This window comes from Pezoporus flaviventris, unplaced genomic scaffold (assembly GCF_033815535.1).
Source record: "Pezoporus flaviventris isolate CSIRO_AGI_PZ_B2104156 unplaced genomic scaffold, CSIRO_AGI_Pfla_v1 ptg000057l, whole genome shotgun sequence".
Classification (NCBI taxonomy): domain Eukaryota; kingdom Metazoa; phylum Chordata; class Aves; order Psittaciformes; family Psittacidae; genus Pezoporus; species Pezoporus flaviventris.
Window position 1 is genome coordinate 6,420,064 of NW_026892605.1, and position 12,210 is coordinate 6,432,273.

The 12,210-nt window shown below is 41.4% G+C and overlaps 1 protein-coding gene across 4 annotated transcripts in view; it reads left to right on the forward strand.

Annotated features, from left to right (window-relative positions):
- The window catches only part of RANBP3L (RAN binding protein 3 like), a 35,555-nt gene that overhangs the window by 21,170 nt on the left and 2,175 nt on the right, over positions 1 to 12,210 (forward strand). For 3 of the 4 annotated variants that reach the window (XR_009746243.1, XM_061469481.1, XM_061469482.1), the window contains one exon: positions 177 to 363. Coding sequence is in view for 3 of the 4 variants with exons in the window: in XM_061469481.1 (XP_061325465.1) it covers positions 177 to 363 (187 nt within the window). In the remaining variant the exon portion in view is untranslated. Of the gene's footprint in view, positions 1 to 176; positions 364 to 9,730; positions 11,478 to 12,210 lie in introns of those variants that run through there. The other variant, XM_061469483.1, reaches the window with a different exon arrangement.

Sequence of the window (12,210 nt, forward strand, 5' to 3'; positions counted from 1 at the left end):
ACATTATTTGTATTTAATTTTATTTTCTTAAGTGTGAATCTTAAATGGATTGTTTTGATTTAAAAGGACAAAATACAGCTCTTTCATTACTTTTGAAAATTTCTCAGTCAGCTTCTCTGTGAAAAAATGAGATTTTTTTTTATTGGTTTGGACTGTGCATATTTTATGTTCTGCAGGCAAGCTCAAAAGACATTGGATACCTGTATGCAGCAATTCATCACCGCCTTGTGGCACTGCGAAGCTTTGCTGAGCAAGAGCTAGATGCTTATCAAATAGACACAGAGTCAGAAATTGCCTTTCAGCCATTTAGCAGTGATGATGAAGATGATGAAAAAATAACTCAAGTGAGCAGCACTGGATCTGGTAAGCAGAATTTTTCCCAGGAACACTGTAATCCTTTCAGGATATTTTCTTGTGAGCAATGAAAATTGGTTTGGGTTGGGTTTTTTTCATGCTGAATGTAACTTTCATCTGTTACAGATACCCTTTTTCAGGTAGAAGAGGGTAATTCCTTTTAGTATTTTGACTTACTCCTGTTAAAATGCAAGGCTTTGCCAGATCAGTTATCCACACATCTTTACAGCAGTGCAATACTCTTGAGAAAAGGATGAGGGTTAAGAAATTTCAATATTGTAAAGCTTTATAAAGTATTCTAGAGGATTCTTCAATATATTTCAGTAGAAATTACTAGACGTATTGAGATATTGGTTGTTCCTTGAGTAAGCAAAAGCTGAGACCATTCACAACATCACTAATGGCTTGAAGCATAACAAGTTTACTAAAGTATTTATTATTAAGGTCCTTTCCAATCCTAACTATTCTATGATTCTATTGTTCTATTATGCAATGGTTAACTTCATTTAAAACGCAGATTCTTAATCAGCTGGAACAACTACCTCACTAGGAAATTTGCAGGTCAAGGTTTACATACCAGTTTTGTAAGCTTTCTTCAATATAATAAAAATGTAGGCTCCTCAAGCGGAAACTTGTGACTAAAACAAGATATAAGAGGCAAGCTGCTGATTTCATCCTTCTCTAGAAGCTGTTAATACAGCTCACAACAAGGCTTGGGGCACATTTGCAGAAAGCAAGGCAGAAACAGCTGTCAGACTTAAAAGCTCTTCTGTCTTAACAAAGGACGTTTCTGGGGCAGATTGACTTGCTTGTGCTGAACTGCCACAGTGAATACAGGAGCTGCCTATTATGGTTGATTTTGTAAAAGGACTACAGCAGGCATGTTTGAGTTGTTGCTCATAGCATTAGTTTCCCTCTGCAACTCAGAAACATACTGTCCTAGTATCATAAATCCTTCCTTTTAACAACTATTCAACGAGAATCAAGTCATGTACAAGTAACAGCTACAAGTAACTGTTTCCTTAAGTAAACAAGTGATTTCTTTTTCCTCCATAGGCAAGTAGGTTGCAGTTTCTCATTATTAATTGTTGTTTAGCTCCATTTCAGTAGCATCCACTGCTCTAAACAAAGCACAGTGGTCTTATACAACATTTTCTCACAAATACCTTTTTCCTGTTTAGGAAATGAGAAAATTGCTAGTGCTGAGAACTCACTGGATTGCTCACAGAAAATCAAACATTACCTTTGTAATTCCTAAATAGTGTCTGTTGACTTTACAAAGAGTTTCTGGTAACTTGAAAACTGAATAGAGCCTGATACTTTTCCAGAACTAGTGATGATAAAAAATTTTTGGTTTTTTAGAGAGGGAAAAAAAAGGGGGGGAAAGGTGATTTCAAAGCAGTGTAGGAGCACATATTTGCAAGTTAAAATATTTATTTTGATTTGCAGAGACACTGATACAAATATTCAGATGGCAGCAAGCAAACAGATTCTGAGATAGGAGTGTCAGGTGCTGTTTGATCTTGACCTTTTAGTTTGAGCATCTGTCCTTCATTTATGTCCATTACTGACAGCAGTTGTAACAATCCCTTTCAAGTGTGTTTTCAATGACTTCTAACATTTCCTGCTTATCTTAATCTTGTTGGTTATTCTCAGAGCCACAAGGTTGTAATTTTACATACATTTCAGTTACTCGTACCCAGCTCTCACCCACAGACATTAACATCTTACACATGCTTCTCCCTGGAACTCCAATTTCCAAAACAGGAAGGAAAATAAACTCAAGGTTTATTTACACAGGTTTTGAACAGGTTGAGGTCAATTTTAAATACCAACACGGAAACATCCACTTGGATGCAAGAAATCAAATACTGTTTCATTTTCATGCTTCCATTTTCATTGAAGGATGTGTGTGAGGAAGTCATCCTCTTTTTATCAATGTAACTCAGATTCAGAGATTACCTCTCCTTAACACTACATAGATGCTAAGAAGTGTAAATTCTCAGTGACTTACACTTGTTTTCATAACAAGAAATACGAGGTAGTATGTCTGCATTTCCTTTCATTCCATTCTGTTTTGTCTTAAAAAAGAAAAAAAAAAACAAACAAAGCGATCTTTCCTTTGTTAATATCAGCAATTTTTTTCTTGTTAAACTGAACTAACACAATCATAGAATCATAGAATCATAGACTAGTTAGGGTTGGAAAGGTCTTTAGGATCATCTAGTTCCAACCCCCTGCCATAGGCAGGGTCATCTCCCACTAAACCATATCACCCAAGGCTCTGTCCAGCCTGGCCTTGAACACCGCCAGGGATGGAGCATTCACAGCCTCCCTGAGCAGCCCATTCCAGTGCCTCACCACCCTAACAGGAAAGAATTTCCTCCTTATATCCAATCTAAACTTCCCCTGTTTAAGTTTGAACCCATTACCCCTTGTCCTGTCACTACAGTCCCTAATGAAGAGTCCATCCCCAGCATCCCTATAGGCCCCCTTCAGATACTGGAAGGCTGCTATGAGGTCTCCACGCAGCCTTCTCTTCTCCAGGATAAACAGCCCTGACTTTCTCAGCCTGTCTTCATACGGGAGGTGCTCCAGTCCCCTGATCATCCTCGTGGCCTCCTCTGGACTTGTTCCAACAGTTCCATGTCCTTTTTATGTTGAGGATACCAGAACTATACACAATACTCCAATTGGGGTCTCTGTCTCTGCAGGGCTGCTCTGAACCTCTTCTCTGCCCAACCTGTAGCTGTTCTGGGATTGCTCTGACCCAGGTGTAGGACCTTGCACTTGCCATGGTTAAACTTCATAAGGTTGGCATCAGCCCACCTCACAAGCGTGTCAAGGTCCCTCTGGATGGCATTCCTTCCCTCCAGCGTGTCAACCGAACCACACAGCTTGGTGTCATTGGCAAACTTGCTGAGGGCGCACTCAATCCCATTGTCCATGTCACCAACAAAGATGTTGAACAACACTGGTCCCAACCCCGATCCCTGAGGGACACCACTCGTTACTGGTCTCCAGCTGGACATTGAGCCATTGACCACAGCTCTTTTTGTTCAGCCATCCAGCCAGTTCTTTATCCACAGAGTGGTCCACCTATCAAATTGATGTCTTTCCAGTTTAGAGACAAGGATATCGTGTGGGACAGTGTCGAATGCTTTGCACAAGTCCAGGTAGATGACATCAACTGCTCTGCCCCTGTCCATCAGTTCTGTAGCCCCATCATAGAAGGCCACCAAATTGGTCAGGCAGGATTTCCCCTTAGTGAAGCCATGCTGGCTGTCACCAAGCACCTTGTTGTTTTTCATGTGCCTTAGCATGCCTTCCAGGAGAATCTGCTCCAAGATTTTGCCAGGCACAGAGGTGAGACTGACTGGTCTGTAGTTCCCTGGGTCATCCGTTTTCCCCTTCTTGAAAATGGGGATTATATTTCCCTTTTTCCAGTTGTCAGGAACTTCACCTGGCTGCCATGATTTTTCAAATATGATGGACAGTAGCTTAGCAACTTCATTTGCCAGCTCCTTCAGGATCCACAGATGGATTTTGTCAGGTCCCATGAACTTGTGCACATTCAGGTTCTTAAGATGGTCTCGAAGCAGATCCTCTCCTACAGTGGCCCCAAGATCTTCAGTCTCACATTCCCTGTGTCTGCCTTCCAAGACTTGGATGGTGTGGTCAGAGCATTTGCCAGTCAAGAATGAGGCAAAGAATTCATTGAGAACCTCAGCCTTCTCCAAACCCAGGGTAGCCAGTTCTCCTGCTGGCTGGATAGCTGCTGGAGTGGGCCCACGTTGTCCCTAGTCTGTCTTTTATTTGCAATGTACCTATAGAATCCTTTCCTGTTATGTTTCACATCCCTAGCCAAGTTTAATTCTAACTGGGCCTTAGCCTTCCTAACCTGGTTCCTAGCTTCCCGGACAACATCCCTGTATTCTTCCCAGGCCGCCTGTCCTTGGTTCCATCTTTTATAAGCCTCTTTTTTTCCCTCAAAGTTTCCTCAGCAACTCCTTATCCATCCAAGGAGGTCTCATGGCCTTCCTGCTGCACTTCCTTCTAGTCGGGATGCAACACTCCTGAGCTTCTAGTAGGTTATCCTTGAATATCAACCAACAGTTTTGAGCCCCCCGTGCCCTCTAGGGCTATATCCCATGGAACCTTACTAAGTAGGTTTCTGAAGAGGCCAAAGTCTGCTCTTTTGAAGTCCAGGGCAGTGAGCTTGCAGCACACTCTTCTCACTGTCCTGAGGATCTCAAATTCGACCATCTCATAATTGCTACAACCAAGGCTGCCCTGGAGCATCACATTTCCAACGAGCTCTTCCCTGTTAGCATGAGGTCAAGCATGGCACCTCTCCTTGTCAGCTCCTCTATTACTTGCAGAAGGAATTTGTCTTCTACACAATCAAGGAACTTTCTGGATTGCTTGTGCTGGGCCGCAGCATCCCTCCAACGGATATTAGGTTGATTGAAGTCCCCAGTGAGGACCAAGGGCCTGCAAGCATGAGGCTGCTCCTATCTGTCTATAGAGCGCTTCATCCAGAGAGTCCTTTTGATCAGGTGGTCTGTAACAGATCCCCACAGTAATGTCTCCCATCGCTGTTCTCCCTTTAAGTCTGACCCACAGACTCTCTGTTAACTGATCACCTGTCCTCAGACGGAGTTCATACTCTCCAGCCTATCCCTAACATAAATAGCAACTGGCCCTAGCTGTCTGCCAGGCCTGTCTTTTCTGAAGAGCCTGTAACCTTCCATTATAGAATCATAGAATCATAGAATAGCTAGGATTGAAAAGGACCTTAAGATCATCTAGTTCCAACGCCCCTGCCAGGGGCAGGGACACCTCACACTAAACCGTGCCACCCAAGGCTCTGTCCAGCCTGGCCTTGAACACCGCCAGGGATGGAGCATTCACAACCTCCCTGGGCAACGCATTCCAGTGCCTCACCACCCTCACAGTAAAGAACTTCTTCCTTATATGCAGTCTAAACTTCCTCTGCTTAAGTTTGAACCCATTACCCTTGTCCTATCACTACAGTCCCTAGTGAAGAGTCCCTCCCCAGCATTCTTGTAGGCCCCCTTCAGATACTGTAATGTTGCTATGGAGTCTCCACTCAGCCTTCTGTTGTCTAGGCTGAACAGCCCCCACTTCCTCAGCCTGTCTTCATATGGGAGGTGCTCCAGTCCCCTGATCATCCTCGTGGCCTCCTCTGGACTTGTTCCAACAGTTCCATGTCCTTTTTATGTTGAGGACACCAGAACTGCACACAGTACTCCAAGTGAGGTCTCACAAGAGCAGAGTAGAGGGGCAGGATCACCTCCTTTGACCTGCTGGTCACGCTCCTTTTGATGCAGCCCAGGATACAGTTGGCTTTCTGGGCTGCGAGCTCACACTGAAGCTGGCTCATGTTCATTTTCTCATTGACCAACACCCCCAAGTGCTTCTCCGCAGGGCTGCTCTGAACCTGTTCTCTGCCCAACCTGTAGCTGTGTTTGGGATTGCTCCAACCCAGGTGTAGGACCTTGCACTTGTCATGGTTAAACTTCATAAGGTTGGCATCAGCCCACCTCACAAGAGTGTCAAGGTCCCTCTGGATGGCATTCCTTCCCTCCAGCGTATCAACTGAACCACACAGCTTGGTGTCATTTGTCAAATTTGCTGAGGGTGCACTCAATCCCACTGTCCATGTCACTAACAAAGATGTTGAACAATGCCGATCCCAACACCAGTCCCTGAGGGACACCACTCATTACTGGTCTCCAGCTGGACGCTCCACTCATAGGAGCCATCCCACTCTGTTTCTGTGATACCTGTTGTATCATATCCCCATAGATGTGCACACATCTCTAATTTGTCGTTTGTTCCCCATGCTATGGATGTTTGTATAGAGGCATCTGAGCTGAGCTCCAAATGAAGCCTGCTCATTGTCTGGAGCGGCTGAAATATCTCTGCATCGCTCCGAGCATTTATTACAGGTGCTGGCAACTGACTGGGTGTGTTGGGATGGAATGATGACCCCCTCCCCCAGTACATCTAGTTTAAAGCTTTCTTGACCAGCCTGGCAAGCCTCCTGCCAAAACCGCTCAGCAGCTCCACCAGCCTCTAGTAGATCGGGCCTCCCAAATTGAGTTCCCTAGATTATGCTACGCATTTCATGGCAGTGTAAGAGACATGAAAAATTAGGTAAGAATTATCTTTAGTGCTAGAGCCTGAAGAAAAAAGCAAATATGGTATACATAATAAGTGAAGCATTACAAACATTAAAGAGATCCTATATGTTTGCAAGACATTTCTGTAAGATTTTTTACATGGATTTCTTCACTATAGCATCCACAGGATGTTAGTCCCATATACAGACAGTATACAAGGTAGTAGAGATACTTCTGCCATTTTACAAATTCACTATAGATATTTATTACCTTAAATTTTTAATTGAATTACTTTACTTTGAAGTAGATTATTAATTTCACGAAGTTCATAGAGAATAAGTTGCTGTACCTGGTGTTTTTATCAGATCATATTTCACCAGTTACAGCTTGGGTATTTTCACCCACAAATGGCTCTGTAAGTCTGAGTGGAGAGAAACAGAACAGTTCATCTTCAAAGAGATTTTGAGAGTGGGTGGGATGCATAACTCTCTGTGAAGTTGTCCTGGGTTCAGATGTAACAGTTATTTTTCTCCTTCTTAGTAGGAGGACATATTTATCTTTTCCCACTGACTACAAAGTGAGCTAAGGAGATTAATCTAGACTTGACAACAAACTTCTAGGCTGAGCAAAGTCAAATCTCTTTTTCATCTTTTCATTGCTAATTCACTTCTCTAAGTATTGTAATATATTTGCCTGCAGTTATCTTTGTAGTATCTAGCTGAAGACAGATCAGCAGAATTCTTTATTATGCATATGAAAATTTTTCTCACTAAATACTTTAACAAAAAAAAACAATGAAAAATGCTGATATGATAGCATATCAATGATGGGACCAAGAGTGCTCCTTTCTGAGGAGAATGCCACTGGTCTCAGCTGCATGACTCTCCCCTTTCATTTTTCTTTCCTTGCACTTGCAGACTTTACATTCTTTGCTGTATGGTAGATCTGCTTCAACATACACAACAAAGAATTACACTTAGCCAGGCTTATAGAATAGCCAAGTTAAGAAGCATGGTCTTCTGGTAGGCAATGAGGTATACCCGACCCCTGTGGATGAAGAGGACCTAGCATCCTATGGGTCTGGGTCTGGGCATGTTCTGCAATGACTAACATGTCACACTACTGCCACTACCTCCTCCTCCTTTGCTAATAGATCTGAACCATTGATTTGGGCTTTCCTGTATGTTGGCAGACCTGTATCAGGTATCTGTGCAGACGCAAGTTCTGACTCCTGTTTTTTAAGCACCTTGACTACAGCCAGTTACAAATTCAGTACATGGGAATAGTGAGTTGCACTGCTAATAAACGTAACTTCCACCTAACAGTTATTGGATATGAAGTTCTTTAACACAGACACTGTGTAGGGTGCCCATCTCTTTTCCACTGGCAGCACAAATAAAGTACCTATGCCAGCCTCAAAAAATCATCCTGACAGAACATGCATCTAGAGCCCTAATGCCTAAGCTTGCCATTGGTAGCAGCTGATCAGAAGTCACTACTTAGACCCATAATTCACTAAGATGTCTCTGAAAATGTTACTCCTTGCTTCTGATACTTCTGAGAAATCTTCCATGTTTTGTTCATAGCCATAAGGAGATTCTGTCCATGCTCCTAAGGAATGCATTTTATTGACATTTAGAGATAAGTCCACCATGGTGATCAGAAATAGTAGAAAGTAACCCTGTAGCATTTAGAAAGAACTGTTACTCCTTGAGAGACACAAGGCATTTCTTTCACAGGGAAGTCATTGTAGAATAGCATGGGCCTGTAAGTAGTATGGTTCCCTTTCCTGATTTTGCAGGAATTTGTTCATTTGTATCCCTGAGGGGAAACAAGCTGGAAAAGTATGTGTGAGGGGCAAGGGTGACAGTGTCACCAGGCAAAGAAATGTTTTATGCATTATTCCTTATGCTGCATCTCATCAGTGACTCTCTTAAATCCTCTCCTAACTTCATCCTGATTGAGGTCTTCTCTTTTGATTGTGACGTCCTCTGTTTCCTGACATGGAATTTTCTTTCAGAAGCTATTAGGGTGAATTCAAAGACGCTGCGGTCTAGAATTTAAGTCCCAAGAGGTGTCTCTCTAGCCATAGACCTAGCCAGAAAACCAAACTGTGCCAAAACATAGTGTGTCCTGTATGGGGCTACCAAGAATTGCATGCATTTTGGAGACTACAGGTGTTGAGAACCAGACGGTATATCACAGAAGTGCAACTCTTGTTTCATTGTAGAGACCTCTTCTAGTCCACTATAGGTGTACCTCCTGTGTTGTCCTCATTAGGGATCTCATCTGTGGGTGTATACCAAGATTTAAAATGTTACAAGAGCTTTTTTTAAGTAAAAAACTTTTAAAGTTCTTAAAGGAACTACTGTTCAGCAACACCACAGGAATTCCTGAAAAGCTGCTATTTTTGTTTGATGTTTGTTGTTAATTAAATTCTTCTCAACCATTAAGGATTCCACTTCATAATTCTAACATATACCTGACAGGGATTAAAACTGAGGAAAACTTAAGAATTTAGTTATTTGTTGGAGTCCAAGTTTCTGTATGCTTTCCAGCAGATACCAGTAACTTCTAAAGCAGAGAAGAAAAGAACTCTCTGACTGGCTTTAAAGGCTGCCATATCAGAAAAGAGGGGGAAATCAAATCTAATATTCTGACAACTGCAAGGTCTTTCATTTCACCTGCTAGAGGTTTAAAACCACTAGTAAGTATTTAGTGGTGGCCAGATGGTAGCAGCAATTTTTAAACAGATACAGTGTTAGTCTGTTTTGTATCAGGCATTAGTCAGCTATATCTACTTTCTGCAGATGAGTCAAATTGTAGAGATTACAAGCCACCCCTGCATAATTTATCATGACCAATGAGTTGTTTGAAGAGAGGTAGTATTTCTCACAGTGTACTGAGCATCTGAACACACTGTGTTCAGACAGTGTTCCCCTTATGAAGTGAGACTGTTTGCATCCCAGACACATTGTCTGACCTAGACATCTGAATCCTTAGTCTTTCTGTGCCTGTCTTTATTGACATGGGGGGTCACAGGCTTCATTCACTATTTGCATGCTCAAATATTTGTGAATAATCCCGTGTTATCTAGTTAGATATTTACCTAAACCAGGAATTGATCATATCCAAACTTTAACCTTCTGCTTCAGTATTATGAAATTCCAGATTGTTTCAACATGAGTAGGCTCAAATAAGCAATATTGTTTAAAACTCTTTTTCAGATCATACTAGATGGAACCACAGGCAGTCAGTAGCCTGCTCATGACACCTACCAGAATTCACAACTGCGTAGTTGAGAACTCATCTTCCCAAAATGTCTAAACTGACTCATTGAGGACGGAATCAGGTCCTGGAGGAACGAAAACAAATGCATTTTGCTTATGACTTTCAATTGGAGATTAATTTTAGGGACAGCTTAAGTTTAATACACTGAGAAAGAACTTCAGATGCACTTTTAGGGATTCTAATCATCTGGCTTTGCACTGAGATGAGAATGACAGAATGGTTTCCAGTACTGAAGAAGTGTTACAAAGGCTTCAGATTTTAGAATTAAATATATTTAGATGCATTATTAAACTAAGGAATTACATAGAGAATAAAAGATTTATTCATCATGTTGATGGATAAAACCACATAACCATAAACTAATAATGCATGTGAAGAAATTTTCATCTTTAAGAGATACAGTTTAAGTCCTTTAAACTGGGCTTCTCTGCAGACATTTATTAAAAACTGAGTGGGCAGTGTTCAGCATCCTGCCTGTAGTACATGAAGCAGAACTGCGAGTGGCAGTTTAGCATGGACAAGGTCTACAGAAACCAGGTCTATAGAAACTAGGGATTTTTGTCACTTTGTTTTGAAAATATCTGGAGTTGTAGGATTTTCTTACAGGGCAGAGAACCACGGTCTGCCTTTACAGCAGTAAACACCAACAGAATTCACCACAAAGAACTGCAAGCCAGGTCTTGGGGGTGTATGAGCTTTAAAAACTATAAAAGTGTATCTGCATGTGCTCATGAACACCTTTTCAGTTGCACTGAAAAGCAGTTGCACTGTTAATTGTCCTTTTGATACTCACAAATAAATGCATGCACAGTATAGCTGGATATCTGCATAAAATTTTTTCTTAAACATGTGAGACTACCTGAGATGACTTCTTCCTTAGCGGTAGCTATCCCTAAACAGCGTCATTCCTTGAAATACATGAATGTTATACATCCTCATGTGTGCAATAATCCAAACAGTGCCAAAGACCTGCTCACTCTGTAAAAGGGATTGCGCAAATTACTGCCTAACCATTCTCATGAGGAATTACGAAAATTAATTCTCTCTAATGCCACCTGTGAATTAAGACTTTCCAGATCATTCATAAGCCTGTGCACAGTACAGATGCACGCACCATTTATGCTGTGTTATCTATTCATTCTGTCAGAACATAAAGAAAACATGTCTGTAATAATTCTGCTGCCATTCTCTGCTGTCTTGTATGCTGTTGGTTACCAAATATTATATGTCATCCTCAGAGCTCAAACAATGTTCTGAAATATCTGAAGGCCTATTAATTAAGGTAACAATTTCTCATTCTTAAAAGCTGTATCACACCTGAAGAGTCAAATTACAATGTAGTTCTCCCATCTGAACGTATGTGTGAAGTTGGGAGACTAACAGCATCTTCACAATTTCTCTATGCCCTGTCAAGATGAGTGTCCAGATGAAGCTGAACTAGCATCTAGATTACAGTGAATCCTGAACAGCCTGCTGAAACTAGCACTTGTCTGACACTGATTTAGCATCTGGATGACAGTAAGGTGAAGTGGGACTGGAATTTTGCCTTTAGGAAAAGAGGAGTGGTTCACAACAGAGCACCTGTGTCAGACAGCAAACCACTGGGATTCCCTTTGACTCTTCAGTTTGCCAATAACAAAAATGTTCTTTCCATAACTAGCTGTACAATATGTTTCTTTTGACCGCATCGGTATTTGCATTGCTGATCTTCGTATTTCATTGCTGCAAATCAGGAACAAATCTCCACATTATAAAAATTTCAGCAGTTGTAAAAGCACAGCAGCCATATCTATTTAGCAACAGGTCATGGTGATAACTTTGCCCTAGAGTTCAGCTGGCTATGCACAGAATGCAGACTTTGATTTCAAAGTCTGTTCTGATAATCAAAGCCTTCCGTGAAACAGGATTTAAGTACCTGAGTGTCATGATATTCCTCTAAATTCTACTACAGCTGTAAAATCTTTGGCAAACTGAGTGTTCCAGGGCAGGCACAACAGAACTTTTGCAGACACAGGACTTAAACTTTGTCACTTGCTCTCACAGCATAAGGAGCAAGGCTTATGATTGTTCACAATAAACTATTCCGATCTGCCTCTTCCCCATATTGTTACACATGCACAAGTATACAAACACACACACACTCATGTGGACACACACATTCTCCAACATGAAGCTATGTCTCCTAAAGCTGAGGAGAAAAAGAGATATTGAACTGTTCTAAAGAGTTTGGATCCTGTGATAATAGAGGACATACAAACATATAAACACACGTGTTTCTTTTATGAATTTTTACTCTTGAGAGCCTAATTATTTATTCTATTTAGTCTCATTGCACTAAAATTCATTGTTTGTCAAGGCAGAAGGTATGCTAATATGTGACATATTAACTCAGTTTTGAAAATGTAAAGTTTGTCAT